The sequence below is a fragment of the Lytechinus variegatus genome, chromosome 8 (assembly GCF_018143015.1).
Source record: "Lytechinus variegatus isolate NC3 chromosome 8, Lvar_3.0, whole genome shotgun sequence".
Taxonomy (NCBI): domain Eukaryota; kingdom Metazoa; phylum Echinodermata; class Echinoidea; order Temnopleuroida; family Toxopneustidae; genus Lytechinus; species Lytechinus variegatus.
Genome location: NC_054747.1, coordinates 34,335,796 through 34,357,996, shown reverse-complemented (window position 1 = coordinate 34,357,996; position 22,201 = coordinate 34,335,796). Strand labels below are relative to the sequence as shown.

Here is a 22,201-nt window from a genome sequence, read left to right as displayed (position 1 = left end):
GTTCAGTATAGCACATTATAGATACTTTTCGTGTTAGAGGAAAACACACCATGAATGGGATTTGAACCCAGGACACTCTGTTTGGAAGACGGAGAGTCTGTACCAGTAGACCATGATACATTAACATTTATTGAAGAAATAATAATAATATAATAATAATGGTCTTTATTGGTACTCAAAAAACATTCGTTGCAGCCAAAGGCTGAATTACAAATGCTAGTACAAGGTAAAAAACATAACGTATAAATTGACAAAAAAATGCAAATATACAAACAAGGTATATATCATATATAGATAAAAAGATAAAAATAAATAAATAAAAACAGCCAGTCAATACAGAATACATAGTGACCTCCATTCAACCTTAAAGTAGAAGGAAACATAAATAAGTGGCGATATGGAATTAAGTTGGTAAAAAATCAATAAGTATTTAACACGTGTGAAACGGAAACAGATTTTGATGCATTTGCCATGTACATACTGTATACTTTAAAATAAAACAAGTTTATGTACTATCAAAGATTATCGGGATCATAGCTTTAAATTCACTTTTGTAATCCATTCCCTATATGACACGTTTATGAAAGATTGTGATGTTTTCTATCTTTGCGCTGCAAAGTACGATAAGAGCAGCCAGCTTCCTCCACGAGGGGCGTTGGTGTTCCTGTGGTATATACATTGTGTTCCCCATTCCTTGATCCATCATTCCGGTATACTTGAGCAAGGACCTTAATAACAACAATCGAGGTAGGACCCCCCCCCCCTCGGGTCCTTGTATGGGTTCATTAAAAAAGTAAGGTTTTTGTAATAGTCCAACAACGTACTGCTCTCTAGATTCTAGTCAGGCTAACCAATGATGATACATTCTATTACCAATACCACCAGTACCATCATATATTCCACATGTTTTCATAATGTGCTTCTAGAATGCGTTTGGGGAATAGTCATTCCTGGGGGGGTGGCAGTCCAAAATATTGCTAAACACATGCATGACCAAAGAAACAGGTTTAGTTTAGGGGGTGTTTTTTTTTCAGTTTTGGATGCGGACTGTGCATTAAGGCTATCAAAAACACAGATTTTCAAGAAAAAGGGTGGTTTTGAAAGACTGGTCAATTGTCAGTCGTGGGGTCAAACATATTTAGGGTGTTATCTTTTTTCCAATAGTAGGTTCCTGGTTTTTCCCTGGGTCATATTCTGGCGACAACTTGTTTAGAGGCCAAAATATGTAAATAAAGCCCCCGAAAACTTGTTCAGTGGGTTAATTTGCACACAGAGAAAAAAACTCGTTTAGGGGGTGTTTGGAAATGATTTGATCATGCATGTTTACAGGAATACATTTGACTGGCCCCCTATGACCATCATATGATCCACATATTTTCATAATGTGCTGCTAGAATGCATTTGGATGCTAATTCCACATCAAATGCATGTGCAGGAAAGTCCCCAGTTCTCTCTTTTCTAAACTGCAAATTCTGTGATTTTTCATGGTCTAAACATTAAATTCTGTTTTCCTCAATGATATTAATACAATACTATCAAAAAAAGGAGACATTATATGTGGTGGTATTGCTTCAAGTAGGCTATTTTAATGTTAATTAACTTTATTTTTAGGGAAAGGTCATGTTCGTATAGTACACATTTTTGTAACACATTGACTCAAATTGAAATTTTAAAAAATGGGGCACAAAAAAGTTCAACTCAGTTGGAAGTTCAGCCTCTCATTTTCTTCTGTAAATGTACATCTAGACCGATAGATAGGTCTATTTCTGTCATTTCTGCCGAGTGGGATCGAACCCCGGACTTTTTCATGTATAGCCAGGCGCCTTAGACCACTCGGCCATGGCACCTCCACCTCCAAGAAAATCAGAAAATGTTGAAAAACTCTTCCAAAACAACGGATTTATCAATCTAGTGTACATTAAAGGACAAGTCCACCCCAACTAAAAGTTGATTTGAATAAAAAGAAAAAAATCCAACAAGAATAACACTGAAATTTCATCAAAATCAGATGTAAAAAGAAAGTTATGACATCTTAAACTTTTGCTTTAAAATTTAACAAAACAGTTACATGTATATGCACATCCTAGTCAGTATGCAAACGAGGGAGCTGTTGACATCACTCACTATTTCTTTACATGAAATAAAAACATTTTTGATTTTCTCCTGATTGTCCTCTTTTTTCCCTGAACATGTTGAATTACCATTGTTTAACCATTTTATGGTTCATTCAAATTGGTCCTTATTGTCAAATCTGTAAAAATTGAAATATTGTACAAACAATAAAAAAAGAGATATAGTGAGGGACGTCATCGATTCTCTCATCTGCATGTGGCTAAATTGTGCATATAATTATTTTGTGAAAAATAAGCGAAACTTTAAAATGTCATAACTTTCTTAATATTTTACATCTGATTTTGATGAAACTTTCAGCATTTTGCTTGTCTGATTTTTCTTTATTGATTCAAATCAATATTTTTCTGAGGTAGACTTGACCTTTAAGCTATAATCAGTTATACAATTAGCCCATGAATATTATATTGCAATGCTATGTCCTGTGCTAAATACATGTACATGTAGCTGAAGGTAAATCATGCCCAGGGGGCAATATATAGAGGACTAGGGGTCTCTCCCCTCCTACCTCAATTTTTTTCAAACTTTTGGTAGAAGGAAAATAGGAAGATTAAACGAAAAAGAAAATAGAAACTTGGTATGTCTGTTTAACAGTACTGTACCCTGTATGATAACTTCCCCCCCCCCCCCCGATCTATTAATATCACATGAAGTGAACTTGGGAGCAGTGACCTTGAAAATTGCACATAAAGCATGTTAGGCTGAGCACGTAAACTTGATCTACCATACCAACTTCCTCATAAATTTACTTTAAAGGACAAGTCCACCCCAACAAAAAAAATTCTACAAGCATAACACTGAAAATTTCATCAAAATCAGATGTAAAATAAGAAAGTTATGGCATTTTAAAGTTTCGCTTATTTTCAACAAAATAGTTACGGTATATGAACGAGCCAGTTACATCCAAATGAGAGAGTTGATGACATCACTCACTCCCTATTTCTTTTGTATTTCATTATATGAAATATGAAATATTTTTATTTTCTCGTCATTGTCTTGTGAAATGAAGTTTCATTCCTCCCTGAACATGTGGAATTCCATTATTTTAACAGTTTGTGCTTCAGGCAAGGAGGTCCTAATCGTCAAATTCGTAAAAATTTAAATATTGTCTAATTCAAACATTAAAAAGCAAAGAGAAATAGTGAGTGAGTGACATCATCGACTCTCTCATTTGGATGTAACTGGTTCGTTCATGTAACTATTTTATTGAAAATAAGTGAAACTTTGAAATGTCATAACTTTCTTATTTTACATCCGATTTTGATGAAATTTTCAGCATCGTGCTTGTCTGATTTTTCTCTATTGATTTAAATCAACATTTTCTGAGGTGGACTTGACCTTTAAATATCTAATGTAGGCATACAGTACATAATCCTGTTGGATATGTGATTATGATATAAAGTATAATTAAGGTGGTAGTGGTGGTGGTGGTGGGGGGGTCCTTAATTCTAGTCTGTATGCACAGACCCTTGATTTTCGCAATCCACATAGTGCATATTGCAGAGTCTGAATTAGTGAGACTAGATTCACTGTGTACTGTGATCATCGTGTTTGGCTCTCTTATACCCTTTTCATAAACCCATCCTCCAATTAGCCGCCTAAGTCAGAGTAATGCGGATAACTCAATAAAAATTGCGTTCATGAACTCCGAAAATAATCTGCACTATTTTTACGAGTGCCCGTCCTGAAAAAGGCGGATAATCGTCATGACAACTGGACACACCCCCTCTGATGCGGTGGTGTTAGAACAGGGTGACCTTGTGACCGCACCATGGCAATTATCCGCATTACTTTCGAAATGCGTTCATAAAGTCAAAATCTGGTCCCGATGCTACTATTTTTTTCAGATAATAGCAGCATCAATACAATGTGGATAACTCTGGTCCTCCTCCGATTTTACGACCAAATTATGCTGCTATTAGCCGCATAATTGGGTTTATGAAAGGGGTATTATTTGACACAGACATTTTCTTTTTTAGTCTAGTCTTCATTCTAGACCTGTTATTGGTTGAAGTGTCAAATACGTGTCTGTCCTGGTAGACTAGGTCCTTACTACCAGTACCATGTACAAGGAAAGGTTCCAGGATGTAGTCTTTGACCCTGTTCTAACCCAGGCCATGATACCATTACTACTACCAGCAGATGTTTCTAAAGATAGGCAGCCAGATCCTTCCTTTCACAGCTCTCGGCCTCTGCTATATCAAACCTTTTCTCGAGAAAAGTGGCCTGAATATATATATATATATATATATATATATATATATATATATATGCAGCCTAGACTCCATGACTGGGAATTGTGCATTCAAGTTGTAGTTGTTCCAAGGCTCATTTGTTGATTAAAGTTTCCATCAGGGTCTGTACCTGCAGACTACATGTACTGCTGTGTGCCCCCCCCCCCCTCTCTCTCTCTCTCTCTCTCTCTCTATTTGAAGAGCTGATTTTCAAAAGGGGTTAGGTTCATTTTTCATAAACTTCATTGTTTTCTGTCTCTAAATCTATAGATGTTTAGTCGCTCTGATGATACCAAAGACAATTCAGAATTTGTATTAAAACATGAAAAAAAGTGGCAAAGAAAAATCACTGTATCATTCAAAAGAGATTGGCTTCATTTCAGTTTGCTTGCAAAAGGGGTTAGGTCCACATTGATATTTTGTTTTAATTTATAGAAATAAATTGAAGACAGATTTCTTTTATACCCAAATTTATGTTAGGGTAGGACATCATGACAATTTAGTTTCTCATAAGAATATTTAAAGTGAGAATAAAAAAAAAAACATGTTTCTCGGAATGGTCCAAAGTGGACCTAACCCCTTTTGCAACTAAACTCTTCATTTCTCTATCTCTCTCTCTCTGAGTACGAGAAATTGCAATGTACACATATAACATGTCATATATTTTTACGGGGGAAAATATATGTGAAAGAAATTAAATAAAACAGTCCTCTCAATATGAATGGGGATTTTTCTTGCAGGCTCTTTAGATTCTATCTCTCCGGCTCTTTTGAGCATATTGGGGCGAAATCACCCCCATGTTATTTTTTCCCTGATGTATACATAAACATGTGTGTTAATTATAATTTGAAGTAAAAGTAATAAATTATCAAATATTGCAATGAAGTGGCAAGCTCAAATAGTGTGTATTCAAATTTTGATTCGACATTTGATGAAAAATCACCTAGTTACAACATGTTTAGTGTTGAATATTTCCTCATAAAATATATGCCGTTGATGCTCCTGCAAGTGGTTGAGCATATGATGATCATGCCTTTTTTGTTTATTCATTGAAGGGTTGCTCCGGGCTGAAAAGATTTATTTCTATAAATAAAGCAAAATTCACAAAGTAAAATGGTGAAAATTTTCCATCAACATCTGATAACAAATAGTGCAGTCATTGAGTTTTAAAATAGCAATATAATGTGATGTCAGGTATACATGCACGTCTTCATGAATATTCATTAGATGGACTGATGATTTCACATCCCCACTTTCCCTCTTCTTATGTTATTACATGAAATCACAATTGTTTCATATTTCATACTTGTGTGAATGATGTGTCTCCCTTGTATGGAAATAAGTTACAGCACTGAATATCTAATGCGCAAGCATCAGTTGTTATTCCAATATTTTTGTTGCTCGAAGGAAAAACCTTTAATTATCCTGATTTCATATAATGAATACAAAAGAACAAGCGGAGATACATGTATGACATCATCAGTTTGCTCATTGAATATTCAAGAAGACATGCCGAGAACTGTTTCACCTGAATAATGCAAATATTAAAAATGCCATAACTTTGTTTTTATATTCTTTGTGTGTTCAAATCAAATTATCTTCAGACTTAGAGGTTTAAAAGAAAATCCCATTCACTAGTAATACTTGTGAAATCACAAATCATACTTTGTAAAATCACAAGTCATAAGTTTTTATCTAAAGTATTTCATGAGGGGTTAAACCAGACACATTTTTTATATTGAAAAAAAATGTTTTTATCTCCATAACTTCACAAAAAAATAATATATACAATATATATTCAAGTAATAAGTCAGAGAAGTGAACATTATTCTATACACATAATGATAAACTTATCTTTTAATGCAATTTACAAAAATGTTTAAAAAATGAAACATTGACATAAGAATCAGACACTTGTGTGAGTTTTGGGATGTCATTTAATCTACTTGTTTGGATACAGTTGTAAAGGGCTATATGTCACCACTATAATATAAAGGAAACAATTAATTACATGTATGTCAATTCACTAGCAATATATTGAGGGTTAAGTTAGAGTTACTGGTAATTGCTCCTACACTGTTGCACTATTGAATAGATTGATGAACAGAGTGCCTTTCATGTGGGTAAATGTAGTATTCCACAATTGGATTGATATCGTATAAGTTTTGGTAAATCAGGATTATTTATTTTGAAAATATATGAATTCATTGTCTTTTTTCAGATAACTTGACCACTGAATTTTAGGGACAGTAATTTTACATTTTACTGGTAAATAAAACAAAAATTCTGTTTGGTTCCTATATTAAAATGAAATATTGTATAATTCAAACAATAAATAACAAAAGAAATAGTGAGTGACTGACATCATCAACTCTCTCATGTGCATGCCACTAAGTTGTTCAGATCATTGTTTTGTGAAAAATAACCGAAACATCAAAATGCCATAACTGTCTTTAATTATTTTACATCAGATTTTGATGAAATTTTCAGAGCTATGCTATTTGGTTTTTTCTCTATTTATTCAAATTACCAGTTTTCTGGGGTGGACTTGACCTCTAAAAAGAAATGCATTATTTAACATGATATAATTAGATTTAATGGCGATAAAACCATCAAAATACAATCGCAAACAGTCCAAAGACTGAAATATGTGACAGGTTTACAATAGAATCATGACAAAAATTTGAAGAAAAACGTGATAAGTAAATATTCAAATACAATACACAAATTCATACGAATGAAGAAAAAAAAGTAATAAAAAATTATACATTAACTGAAGGAATGGGAAATGAGACCCAAAGAGAAAAAGGAAAGGGGGTTTAGTGGGGCAACCAGGACCCCAAAATAGTCTATTAACAAGAGCCCCAACTCAAAAGGAACCCAAAATCACACACAAATATCCTAAATCTCAGAGGGTCTCAAGCCTACATACATGTAGATAATTACATTATTACTACTAGCAGAGGTGCCAATATTTAGAAAAATGGAAAGAAAGAAAAGAAAGAGTGGAGAAAGTGGATGAGTGAAGGCAAGCAAGAAATGAGTCAAAAGACAAATTGATTACAGAATTTCAATGAAAAATGAATTAGAATGAAATAAACATAACTTTAGATTTAGTTTTAAAATCATCTGTTTACTAATTTCTTTTAGCTCAATGGTTTGGCCATGCCCATATCCCCATTAAGTTTGCACAGTAAAAAAAATTATACAACGCTGTTTAATATATGAACCTTACAGTAATTGTTTAAACAGTTTAAACAAGTGTTTAAATCTTAAGCAACAAAGTTTAATTTTCAATAAATTAAACATGATTTTTTAAATGTTAATACTGTAAGGTTCTTATAGTAAACAGCATTGTATAAAATCTTAAACAGTGTTTTTACTGTGTAGTACACTGTACTTAACATCTCAATTCTCATGGACAAAAAAACTATCCATTACAGTCATCCATCTCCTCTCCTTTGAGATTGCTTTATTCCCTTTTTCTTTCTCCTTTTGTCTTTTCCCTTTCTAACTCTTTATCTGCCTCATATTCTTTTTTTCACTTTCTATTGGTATCAGTTTTGATACCATTCAATTGAGCTTGCATAGACAAAGGTCATTAAAAGCATTAATTAATCATATTACAACTGAAGTTTTGTAACAAGGAAGAAAGCCTCGCCAGGCTAGAATGTTCAATAGGTCACGCTTCCCTTTTGTAAATTAAAGCCATAATATATTGTGATAATATCAATTTATTCTTTAATCAGCAGAAAAGTATGGAGCAAAATATGTACAAAATTGAAACACCCCTGTTAGGATACAAGCTGTATTAATGTAGGTATTTTTTTTTACCTATGTGGGGAATAATTTAATACCTAGTATAGCATGGCAATTTGCTCCACATTTTTGAAAGACTGCTATGATACTTAAAGTCTTTTGTATAGCATATTTTTATACAGGACTGTACATTACTTAGTTGAGAGCTTTTGGCTTATGACCAAAAATGCTATTCAAATTTGTAAAGCAAAATTAATCTCTACTATATAAGTTATCTGATTGTTTCTTTCATCCAACAAGTGTTTTATAATATGCTCTTTATATCTAACAAAAATACCCCTTTCATAAACCCAATTAAAATGAATTAGGCGGCTAACAGCAGCATAATTTGGTCGTAAAATTGGAGGAGGACAAGAGTTATCCGCATTACTCTGATGCTGCTATTATCCGCATAATAAGGGCATCGGGATAAGATTTTGAGTTTATGAACGCATTTCCAAATAATGCGGATAATTGCCATGGTGCAGTCACAAGGTCACCCTTTTCCAACACAACCGCATCGGAGGGGGAGTGTCCAGTTGTCATGGCGATTATCCGCCTTTTTCAGGACGGGCGCTCGTAAAAATAATGCGGCTTATTTTCGGAGTTTATGAACGCAATTTTTATTGAATTATCCGCATTACTCTTAGGCGGCTAATTGGAGAATAGGTTTATGAAAAGGGTATTATTTGGTTGAAAGTATGTGACCTGCCACCCTAAGACTATCAAAAGGTCGGCCAAAATGAATATTAAGATTTTTATTGAGCTTGAAAATTCTTTTTCTAAGCTTTAAAATGACATATGATATGTAAAAATTGACCAACAATAACCATTACAAGTACTTTATTGAATGCACAGGAAATTCAGCAAGAGCTTAAAGGTCAAGTTCACCCCAGCAAAATGTTGATTTGAATAAATAGAGAAAAATCAAACTAGCATACATGTAACACTGAAAATTTCATCAAAATCGGATGTAAAATAAGAAAGTTATGGCATTTTAAAATTTCGCTTATTTTTCACAAAACAGTGATATGCACAACTCAGTGACATGCAAATGACTCAGTCGATGATGTCCATCACTCACTATTTCTTTTGTTTTTTATTGTTTGAATTATACAATATTTCATTTTTTATAGGTTTTACCATAGGGACCGACTTCACTGAATCATAGTATTAAACAATGCGAATTCCACATGTTCAGGGAGGAATTAATCACTGTTTCACTTGACAATGAGGAGAAAATTAGAATTATTTATATTTCATATAAGAAAATACAAAAGAAATGGTGAGTGGATGACGTCATCAGTCTCCTCATTTGCATATCAACCACGATGTGCATATATAAACTGTTTTGTGAAATTAAGCAAAACTTTGAAATGTCATATCTGTCTTATTTTACATCTAATTTTGATGAAATTTTCAGTGTTCTGCTTTTTGGATTCAAATCATTTTTTGGGGGGTGGACTTGTCCTTTAAACAATAAGAAGAAAACAAGATTTGGGGTTCACTCAAGCATGAGGAGTGCATACTGTGTAATCTCAGTGAAACTTCCAAGCAGTCAGAAAAAGTAGTGTCCAAGAAACTCTTGTATCTTTTCTTTTATTTAACTTCACAGCTTCAAATTTTTATAGAATGAAGAAGAATGGCTCTTTCAGATAAGATATGTTTCCAATTTTTGGTTTTCGGAGATTAAATTACTATTTTGGCTATTTAGAGAACCTTACCGGCAACTCATTGGTAGTTTTGGGGTAATAGGTCACATATATGTAATTATATCTACAATACATAATAAAGTAAGAACCAAACAAAGCGCTGAAACTTTCATCAAATCTCGTAATATATAAAACATAATTATAGAATTTCAAAGTTTAGCAATTATTATGTGGAAACAGTTCATATGCGTGGAATCCTAATCAGTTCATATTTTCATGCATGTGCAGACGATATCCCTCTCTTGTTACAAAATAAATTGTAGCAATGACAATCGCCAGTTCACTTTTTTTTCTAGGTGGATAGAATTTTAAATAAATTTCATACAAAAGAATAAGTGAGGATATGGCATCATCAACTTGCTCATTTTACATTTAAGAAGACCAAAATAATGCAAATCTTTAAAATGTCATAGCTTTTTTATTTCTTGTCCAACTTTGGTGACATTTCCAATGGCATTTTCATCTGATTTTGTCTTTATCTGTACACATTCTCTCATTTTCAGCCCAGATTACCCCTGGTTTTTAAATTGGATAATATGCAGATTTGATAGAAACTGATACAAGCTTTAAGATTGGCAGCCAAGTTCATACGAAGTGGGCCTTTAAATTCATGTTTCATTGCATGTTAATCAATTGGTTTAAGGAAGTGAGACTGAAATATAATGCACTACTAAAAAAAGAAAAGAAAACACTAAAAACATCTGCGTACTTGAACATCACACGTTCATGTACACATATGTCCTATTAGTAGGGGATGAATTTGATAGAAATCTGCAAAACATGTTTTTTATATTTTTTATTTGAAATGGTACACTTTTAGTCTTAAAGAACACATGTATATTTATTAATTACTGCCAGACCTTTGTTAGAGTAATTTTAGTAATTACTATTCCAGTGGATCTGCATGTAGTTTCCTTATGATAATACCATTTGTACAAGTATTATGTATTCATTTTTTTTCATAAAATTTACATATCATATTGCTGACCAATTAAATATTTTTGTTGTTTTCCTTACAGTTTCTCGTCTTCACTGTGAGAGTGAGAGTTTTAAGATGGATCTTATACTAGACGTCAACACCCAACACTATCCTGTCGACTTTGGTAAATACAAAATAATAATAGAAATGATGATTGATAATAATAATGATAATAGTAGTGATAATTGTAATAATTAAAAATGATAATAATTATAATAATAACAATAATAATAATATGATAATATAATAACAATAATAGTAATAATAATGCTAATAATGATAATAATGATAATCGTAATGATATCATTAATGATACTTATACATCCCTAGAATTTCTAAATATATGCACCATCCAAACATGTTTGGCAACAATTCTTGTTTAAGTTATTTAAAAAATAGTATTCATTGAAAAAAAAAGAATCTAAAAAAAAATTGGTATGCAAAAGTTGCAAACAACATGTATTGTAATTAATACAAATCCTATGAGAATTGCTAAATTCATTAGTCAGTGTGTGAAAGCCTGTGTAAAGGTTTAAAAAAGGGTTACTAATTCATGTGGAATCCTTGAGTATGATCAATTTAACATCTCAATTTTACAATGAAGAATTTTCTTTAATCCATTGTCATTGATTCATTTTGGAATTTGAATTTTTAATATTTTTGGTATCTGATCATACAAACCACACCATGCACATCTTCATTGCCGGCCACAGATCTTACATCCTCAACCATCTATCCTCTTCGGTGTTTTATCTCATTTGTACCGTGTTTACACATTGACTCGGCTCGCGTGTTGAATCCGCGAGCCGGGTTGAAGACTGCGAAGAAGGGATCAGAGATCGCGTTCATACGTACATATGAAAAGGCGAGTTTAACACGGCTCGCCAGTTTAATCTCAGATGAATAATTCCCACTATACTTACTCAAAGCCTGGTATATTTGTATAATATACATCCTTTCAATCATTTGCATGACTGAGTTTTATTGTGTGGTAGTATTAATTGTATTGATCATAATTACAAATCATCAATAGATCAATCATTATTGTAAGCTGTTATCAAAACGTTTTATGAAATCTGACCAAGGAGGATGCGTACCTGTACAGAACAACAGTATATCAGATGTTGGATGCTTTAGTTGTTGCATCTCCAGTCTAATATCGGATGATCAACAATGGAAGACGAGTAGGAGAGAAATCTGCTTACCTACGTTATGACTAAGAGTGATTCATGCAACTAGAAATAGACCATAGAGTGAGAGGTTGAAGGGGGTATATAAAAGAATATCGCATGGTGAGATGATAGAAGGGGATGGAATAGTGGTGATATAATGTTGATGGTGATCAGGATGAATGGCTGAAGATGATGATGGTGGTTAGGGGGATGATTTTGAAGGTGATGACAATGATGGTGGTGATGATGATGGTTGTGGTGGTGATGACGACAATGATGATGATGATGATGATGGTAATGATGATGGTGATGATGACGATAATTATGGTAATGATGATGGTGATGATGGTGATGGTGATGGTGATGATGATGATGGTGATGGTGATGATGATGGGATGATGATGGTGATGATGATGATGATGATGATGATGATGGTGGTGGTGGTAGGGAGATGATGAAGATGATAATGGTGGTGGTGGTAGTATTGATGATGATGATGATAATGATAGTGATGATGAGGAATGGTGATGATGATGATAGTGATGATGGCAGTGGTGGTAGTTGTGGTGATGATGTTGATGGGGACACAATGGTGGTGGGGATGATTTTGGTGTGTTATTGTGATTATGAAGATTAATGTGGTGGCCAATGATGTTGATTATGGTGATGATGATGTTAAATGATGGAGTTGATGTTGATGATGAAGAATTTGATGATGATGGTAATGATGGTACTGATGATGACAGTGATGATAATGATAATGATGATAGTGAAGTTTATATATTCATTTAGGTGATCATACTCAGAAACAATGTTGGGGAGGGGCTGCGGAGCAGTTCGCCTAATTAGCAAGAAGACCTAGCATGCAAAATATTGTTTTGCCTGTCTTGATTTTTTTTTACTGTAATGCTGCTAGCTTATTGGTTACACGAAATTTCCTCTGGCAACAATTGAAACATAACCTCCAAAACTGAATAAACCTTGCCTTACTCCTTGTTTTGACATTATTCTGAAGCAAAAACTATTAAAGGGGAAGTTCACTCTGACAACAATTTTATTGGAATAATAGCAGAAAAATAAATAAAAAATATTGCCGAAGGTTTGAGAAAAATTCATCAAATAATTAAAAAGTTATTAGAATTTCAATTATTTGATTTGTGACGTCATATGCGAGCAGCAATCCTACATAGCGAATGGTAAAAAATCAATGAAATGTCATTTTCTCAGAAAATTGAAAATGGTTTTCACTGTACCTTTTGTATATCAATAGACAAATCATTTCACACCCGATCATGAATAGAAAACAAAATTAAGTCATCAGGAACCATACAAAATTTGAAATTCATGCATTTTATATTACATAACCCATGGGGCAGCTGCTCGTTTGTGACGTCACAAATCAAATAATTGAAATTCTAATAACTTTCTTACTCTTTAACGGATTTTCATCAAACCTTCACCAATATTTTTTACTACTTTTTCTGCTATTTTTACAACAAAGTTTTCTTCAGGATGAACTTCCCCTTTAAAACCCCAACTATAACCCTATGTCCCCCGAGATATTAAACCCAGAGCAATTGTCACAGGAGCAGATGTGATTAGTTCTCTTTTATATCAAGTCAGAATAATTCAAAGAGATACTTCAACAAGTGTCAACATGTTACCCTCTTCCATTCATAGTTCATTCCAGTAGTTCATTCATAAACATTAGAAAAGGGTATTGATCTCTTTGTATTTACTAAAGAGGCACATTTGTATAGGCCTTTATTTACAGTGTGTGGATCCAAATAGTCTTGTCACACAGACGCAATTTTGTTTGTCTTGACTCGATCAAGGAGGCATTTATCAGCACTTGGCATGTTAGGGGATATAGTGAATATGTCAAGATTTCAGTTTACATATATTTTCCAAAACTTTAATATTTTTTATTAATTGGACGTGTAATTTTCAGTTGATGTTTGTCTTTTAAAAAGCCCCCCCCCTCCTAGGAATATTTCATGTTGGCAAGTATTTATGTTGTTGACCAATCAAATCTCAGAAATTGACTTCATTCCCTTTGGTTTAGCCCTCATTGAACTACCCCACTGGTTCTTACTCATAGCCATAGGCGGCCATATCCAAGTGACTGAAAATAGACTAATCATTAAAAATTTGCATGAAAACACTCGCTGAAGATGCTGTGGCCAAGTGGTCTATGGCTAAACACATAAATGTCTGGGATTCAATCACTGGCCATTAAACACTCTTTACCCTTGAGGAAGTCATTTTTTGCTGTTCCACTGTCATTTATTTATGGCATATACATGTAGGTCAGCCACTCAGCAACAGCCCCAAGGTAAATAAATCATATCTGGTTGCATTTGCATAAAAGTTACTATTATAGTAATTCTACCATCCAATGGTATCTTTCATAAAATCCTTGAATTTGATTGGTTGTTAAGCATCGTCAATTTGGATGGCATAGTAACTTTTAAACAACGGTACATTGATTGATATTTTGATGTGAACATTTATCTGTGAAACCCTAAACTTTGTTTGATATGGGCAAGGTGAAGGTCTGATATTAGACTAGGCCAAGGTGAACTTGTGTATGGGGTGTAAAGTCTCACCTCTCTTCCAAAACTTGTCCAGACTTGTCACCAACCACATGGCTCCTCCATCACGACTGCACCATTTTCATATTAGGGATGAAGCAAGGGTTTGTGAATGGAGGGAATATCTCTTCGCACTAAATCAATGGATTTCTCTATACTTCGGGGGTACTAATTGAGTGATTAGGGATTAAGCTATGTTCTTCCTGTCTTATATCAAGTATTTAGTTCTATGTCTGCACTTTTTGAGCCAGCAATATTATATATTTTTTATTCCAGTTCTATATTTTTGATAAGATTTTCACCCCATACCCTGTTTTAAGGTTGATACTATTAATGATGAGCATTCTCCCAGAGGGCTATGGAGAAAAATATACAGTACGTTTCATCAACGTTGCTTTTCTCCTGTAAACCATGTATTATTGAGCTGTATGTTTAGGATTAGCTGTCAAAATGCCAGAGTTAACTCACATTTTCAACACTTGGAAAATGTAAGTATCACAAAATTATGATTATTCCTTTTTTTCAGTCAGTGTTTTAATTTAAAATGAAGTTTCAAATAAGTATACATTGCCCAAATGCTTCTCATAAGTCATCTCAGTCAAATGTCTGCTGTACAGTGTTCACTACATGCAGTGGGGTAATAACTGATATGTGGGTTGCATGAATCCTAGATTTTCTGAAAGCTGTTATATTAGCTACTGAAATTCTTGCATCTGATTGGCTCCGGAATTTGTCATTAAAAATCACTGGTAAGATGCTTCATGAAACAGTCCCGGGGGGGGGGGGGGGGAGGGGCACTCGACCAAAAAAGTGGTGGGGGCCGGGGGGGCACTCAGTATATAATGCATAGTGGGTATGTGCCGCGGAGGGGACCCCCATTTTTACACTCAAATTTCCGTTCCAAGGCATAGCATTTTTGCCTTGTTGAGAAAAAGAACAAAGAAAGCCGCTCCAAGGCATAGCATTTTCTTCTTATCGAGAAAAAAGAAGAGAGAAATCCGCTCCAAAGCTTCGCATATTTTTCGTTACGCCGCTCCGATCGCGTTGAATGAGCTGCAATTTTGGTGAAAAGCGGCCACAGAGCTCCCTGGCGGAGGCCGCGCTAGCTGCATCATGCACGCATGACCGTTCCGTAGGGATGCATACGTGCTCACACGCTGGCGATCCGTTCCAAGGACCCTCGTTTTCACAAACATTTGTCGTTCCGAAGCCCGTTCCGAGGACCCTCCTTTTTACAATAAGCCCGCTCCAAGGCCCCCGTTTTTTGTCTCGCCCGCGGCACACCCCCACCACTTTTTTGGTCGAGTTCCCCCCCCCCCCCCCGGGGGGTGGGGGTGTGCCGCGGGCGAGACAAAAAACGGGGGCCTTGGAGCGGGCTTATTGTAAAAAGGAGGGTCCTCGGAACGGGCTTCGTAACAACAAATGTTTGTGAAAACGGGGGTCCTTGGAACGGATCGCCAGCGTGTGAGTGCGTATGCATCCCTATGGAACGGTCATGTGTGCATGATGCAGCTAGCGCGGCCTCCGCCGGGGGAGCTCTGCGGCCGCTTTTCACCAAAATTGCGGCTCATTCAATGCGATCGGAGCGGCGTAACGAAAAATTTGCGAAGCTTTGGAGCGGATTTCTCTCTTTTTTTTCGATAAGAAGAAAATGCTATGCCTTGGAGCGGCTTTCTTTGTTCTTTTTCTCAACAAGGCAAAAATGCTATGCCTTGGAACGGAAATTTGAGTGTGAAAATGGGGGTCCCCTCCGCGGCACATACCCACTATGCATTATATACTGAGTGCCCCCCCCCCCCCCCCCCCCCGGGGAAACAGTCTCTCAATCATGTCAATGAACGGTGAGCTGAATTTGCTGCATTTGCTGTCTCATGATAGGAAATCATCTACACTTTCATAACTTATTTTACCATTTAATTTGAACATTAAATCAATACAAAACATTCAGTGCTTAACACCAATTAGCACCAAGTGCTGACCTAAGTGAATTTAACACTGGTGTAAAGTGCTTGGTATAGTTTTCTGTAAACACTGGTGACATACTCTGTGGACACTGGTGGTGGTGTGGTGGTAACTCTGTTTTTGGGGGTGTAATTATGGGCATCTTACCTGGCTTGGCAGGTGTAAATACACCTTTGGAGGGGAAGTAGACCAGGAAGGAATGCCGAGAAGAGATTGTTGAATTTATTTCCTTTATTTCATTAGAATTTTATCTTGAATCCGGGTGGACCGCTTGTGAGATTGCTCAGTGTGCTGTTATTAATTATAAAGGTGGTTTTAAACATACCTGTTCTATATAATCCCATTGCACACACAACAATTACAACAAGTTTTGAATTTGTTTGTGATCTGTTTTAATTTGAAAGATATCAAGAGGAGCATAAAGCCGATGATTTCCAATGACTATAAGCTACCAAATTATTTGTATCTAAAAAACTCAAAGGAATATAGTTAGTGTAAAATCACTGACCGTTTCTTTCATGAATTATGGACAATCACCCGCAACATTGTGTTAAGCATGTTCAAAACTTTTCTGCGTGCAAATTACTTGCGTGCGGCAGTGCGCTACGTGCGATATACTGTCAATGCAGGTAACCTGCGGGTAGAATATGTAGCTACCCGTAACTACCCGCAAGGCTTGCACAGAACGATGTGATGGCCTTAAATGGCAACATTTATAGAATGACAGGTATGTCTTCTATTGAACAAGAAATTCACATTCATTATCACTTTTTATTCTTCTTCTGAACTCCAGACCAAATAATTTGAAATTAGCAAAGAAAGGAATAGATGCAGTATAGGCCTATTTAATACTTCATTCTTTAAATTTCTCTAAGAATATGTCTGAATTAGTACTTTGCTCATGTGTCTGGTTTCCTTGAAAAGAAAATTTTAATTTTCATTTTGTGACTTCCTGTGGGGAATTCTGACGAGGTTACTTTCATCTCTAGCTTCATTTCCTGTTCAGTCCAAGAATCAATTTAAATAGTCATTACGTGTGAGTTTTGTTATGAATGTAACTGATATTTGTTCAGGAAAATCTTTTGAAAAATAGAAAATCTATGGCCTGTATTTTCGAGGAGTGGTTTCACTTTTACCAAGGTACGAAACCATAGCAGATTTCATGGATTGTCTTGCATGAATTTAGTGCGCTGTGCTGAAAGCGTAATAATAACTGGACATTTAAACTTTGTTAACTCAATGAAATGAGCCTATTATGTACACAGAATCTGCATAGTCCGTGGTTTTGTACCATGCTACGTGTACAATTATTGAAACCTTTTGAGAATGCAGGCCTATCCCCCACAGAAATTTTCAAGCTTGCGGCATGGTAGTAACTAGCACGTGGCTGGTTTAATAAGCGCGTAATATGCGTGCAGAGTAATAGTTAAGCGATCTTTTAGCGAGCAGGGACTGTTCGCTAGCATGCACTCGCTTATTAAGCGACCGCCCTGCCAGTCGCATGCTAGTTACTAGCATGCGGCACACTTCAATTTCTGTAGGGGATATGTGTCTGTGTATATTCTTTTAAGTTTTTAAAGCAATGGAGTATCGTACTCAAAACTCCAAATATATTTTACACATGTATGGAAAACATATTCACTGGTTGCATCTATTTGATGATTGTTAATGGTCAAGTAAATACACTAATTAGAACCATTCCATTATTTTCATTTTTTCATGTTCTAGGGGCAAGCTGGGCAAATTGCCCTTTACAAGAGCAGTCCTGTGGTATACACAGACTTCAAAATTTAGCAAACTTTTATCTAGATCCTGTTTTCTGCAAAGTTTGTATATCATCCACAAAATTATTACCAGGAAATTTTTATTGTTAAAAACTATCGGCTCGCTGCTTCCTTTTCCTCTCCCCCAAAAATGAAGCTAAAAAATAAAGATAAGTGACTTTCTTTGAAGGAAGTAAGCCTGGATGTCAACCCATGTCTGATAAGACTTGTTATCCTGCTAATACTCTGGTTTTTATTAATGGTCCCACTGATATAGGGAAAGAATCACATTTATGATTCTAGGAGGAGTCCCCCCCCCCCCTTACCCTTTTGAGCTGAGAGCTAAATTTGAAATTATATGTAGATATTCATTTGGAAAATGGAAATATAAAGCTACACTCTTTAAGAAATTAAAGGGTGGAAAGGGGTAAAATCACCCGTTAAAGTGGGCTGAGGACTCAAGAGTGATGTCCAGCATTTTTAGTAATGGTTGAAAATGCTCTCACTCCTCGGGCCTTTTCCACCCTTTTCAGGTCCATGGCAGGGATGGATCCAGGATTTTCCAGGTTGGGGGGGGGGGGTCATTTTCCCAATTAAAAGCAAAAAAAAAGAAAAAAAAAAGTTATCACCTAAAATTGAAGGTCATGTTTCCGTGGAAAATTTGTGAAGAATAAAGGAGGGTCCTCACTTTCAAAAGGGAGGGGGTACACTTGGGAAAAACAGTATGTTTCCACTACTAATTTTAATTATGGGTATCAAAGCATATATTTTTTCATAAAGCAGAAAGTGTGTGATGTTTGTTTCAGAGACTTTACAATGAATATTCATGAATCATAAAGATCTATATATATATATATATATATATATATATATATATATATATATATATATATATATATAAACAAATTTAGAATGCATTGTGCACCTCATCCAAATGGCGCAGTGGTATCATGCTTGCATGTTGAATGGCAAAGTTTCATGTTAAAATTCCAGTGCAGGCACAAACTTCCAATGAAATTCCCTTCTGTTTGATGAGAAGCAAGGTAAAACGGGAGAAGAGACAATTCCCACTTGTATTCTTATTCAAGTTTTCTAACTGAGTTCTTAACTCTCTGTACTATGAGTCTACTGGATTCTATTGCCTACCAGCTGTATCGAACTTTCCATTGGAATTAAAATAAAATCCTATACCATAATATATTGTATTCTAGAATGCTTTACATATTGTGTCTATTATATTGCATTCCAAAACATTAAATATTTAATTGGCAATTTCATAAAAATTACCCCCCAAAAAAAAAAAAAAAATAGATAAATAAAACCAAAATAAAAATACACCTAACAGTATAAAATGCTATCATTTTGACAAATTACAATATAAATCAACCTGCAAAAGTAGGATACAGAATGGTACAAATGTATGTAATTATTGAAATATGTTAAACGGCGGAAATATTTGAATTTTAAAAAAGTGATGAATAAAATGAAAGACATGTCTGGTAATATTGATTGTCAAATACAAGGAAATAAACTTCGATATGAGTTTAGAGCCAAGACTTTCTGACAAGAATTTCACTCATGATAATTGTGATGAAAAATACATGTAATTATAATTATAGTCCATTTGTTGATTTTCTCTATCAATAAGTATTAAAGTATATAATTTATTGACAATTTCATTTTGAAAAATATCAAACAAATTAACTTTTATACATGTAGTGTGTCATTGATAAGCCAGTTGAATCTGAATAAAATGTGTTTTTAAAAATAATGTCAAATCATAGTTGATGAATATCATGTTTTATGTAATTGGTTATACTTCACATCCTTTTTTTTAATTATTTTACCATTTTGAGGAGATTTGTGAGGGGGGTAGGGGATTTGTCATTTTGCTGCTTTAAGTAGGGATAGAAAATCTAAGCTTCAATGGATGCATCACTAGGTGGTTTCAAACTGCCTCGATCACAAGAATCCCCGTTAAATTACGCGAACTTTTTTAGGCTAAAAAATACTCATTAATTGTTCCTGCATTCACACCGCCCCGAAACATACCCTTCGGGATAAGTTCCTGAAGTTACGAGCATGCGCAGTATGGTCTGATAAGCAGGCAAGGCACGAGATTCAAAATCACTAGCCCAGCAGCCACCCACAGCTCCCGCGCCCAACGACACGCTGGGCTAAAAGTTCCCGTAAATTGCTTTCACATCGCCAAAATACCTGCGACCTTGGAAAAATCTCCGCGAAAGTTCTCGTAATTTCGCCAAGTACCTACTATTTAGCGGGTATTTTCTTTCGGGGAAGTTACGCGTAGTTTGCTTTCACATTACCAAAATACCTGGTATTTTCTGATCGGGGTAAGTTTCCCGATCAGAGAATGCCTGGAACTGACGAACTTCGAGGCGGTCTAAAACCACCTGCTATTCCACTGGAATTTTAATTTAAAGTTAGTCGATGAAAAAAATGTCAAATTTCAGTATCTTGGCATAAACAAAAGAAAATTATCCTTATCCTCCTATCTTCTGCGGGGTGGTGGCCCTAGGTTGACCACTCCTAGGGCAGTCTCTAACTTCATTAGTAGCCAAATACCGCTGGTTCAAATTTGTAATTGTTGTTGGCGAAACTTGGAAATATCGAGCCATTTGTCTAAATGATTGCACAGAATGCAACATTCATATTGCTCTTGCACGTTCTTGGTTGGAAAGCTTCATCTTGAAATTGAGTGTCCAAATGATCCATCTCATTATCTTATGCATGTCATGATGCATCTCTAAGCATTCAATTCAAATGATAACCATCATTAGCCATTTCTTGCAATTTTCTTTTACTGACATTGCTATTGTTAAGCATTTAATCACCCATATATGACTGTTCACATGAAAATATCATGGAAGAGGAATATTGTCTGGTCATGTTGACATACAATAATTTGCCTTTAATCAAACATCTATATGGAATATTTTAACTTTTATAAGTGTCCAAGAACTTTTTACCAAGTGTGTGTGTGTGTATATATATATTATATGTATATTTCTAGATGTGATGTATGTATTCATACATTCATTGATGTCAGTGTGCTCTGTTCTTACAAGGACTCTTGTGCAAATTTCCTGAAGAAAGAAAAAAATGATGACATTGATGTATTTTCATACAGATGAGGTTAATCAGATTAATCAACTCTCTGTTGGTGAGGCCTTAGGGTACATTTATCTTTGTATCAAACTCATGATCAGTGTCTTATCATTAATGTCTCCTGGTCTTCTGGAGATCTTTATTGGAGAAGGAAGTGGAAGGTGTTTCCTTAGAATGATACAAATCTCTTCCTCCACCACCACCAAGAAACTTGTGAAGTTGTGTTCATGCATATTAATGAAGGGCTCTCAACTCTGCATCTGATTGGCCCACTGAAGTTCCAGGCCACACTTCCTCATGACTAGCCACGTTGCTACAGACTCCCCATTGGTCCATTGTTGCACACTGCACGGTGCATCCAAGTGTATTGCATATTCAGTAGTGCATACTGCTCTTGTGTGCCTCGCATACACCTGCGTGTGTGGACTCCCGCACTCATGAATATCGATCAGGGAGGTTTCCCCTCATTGGGTATGCAGCTTGCTGGCTCATGAATATTAATGAAGTGAAGTTGCTTTCTGTTGGGTGATTGGGTGACTCACGAATCACTTGGTGACTCACAGAGGGTGTATGATGCATTGGGCTATATATAGCACGTAGCCTGCCTGGACAGGCATTATCCATTCTCTGCTGTACGTAGCTAGTGGTACACGTTGGAAGCTCTCTCTCACTCCAATTTTGATCTCATTTCGGAGTTGGTTTTTGTGGAATCCAGAGGTGTTGGGTCA

The 22,201-nt window shown here is 35.3% G+C and overlaps 1 protein-coding gene across 1 annotated transcript in view; it reads left to right on the top strand.

Moving 5' to 3' along the window:
- The window catches only part of LOC121420416 (DNA-directed RNA polymerases I, II, and III subunit RPABC3-like), a 58,988-nt gene that overhangs the window by 15,164 nt on the left and 21,623 nt on the right, over nucleotides 1–22,201 (top strand). The window contains exon 2 of the mRNA XM_041615043.1: nucleotides 10,894–10,977. Coding sequence (XP_041470977.1) covers nucleotides 10,894–10,977 — 84 coding nt within the window. The remainder of the gene's footprint in view (nucleotides 1–10,893; nucleotides 10,978–22,201) is intronic.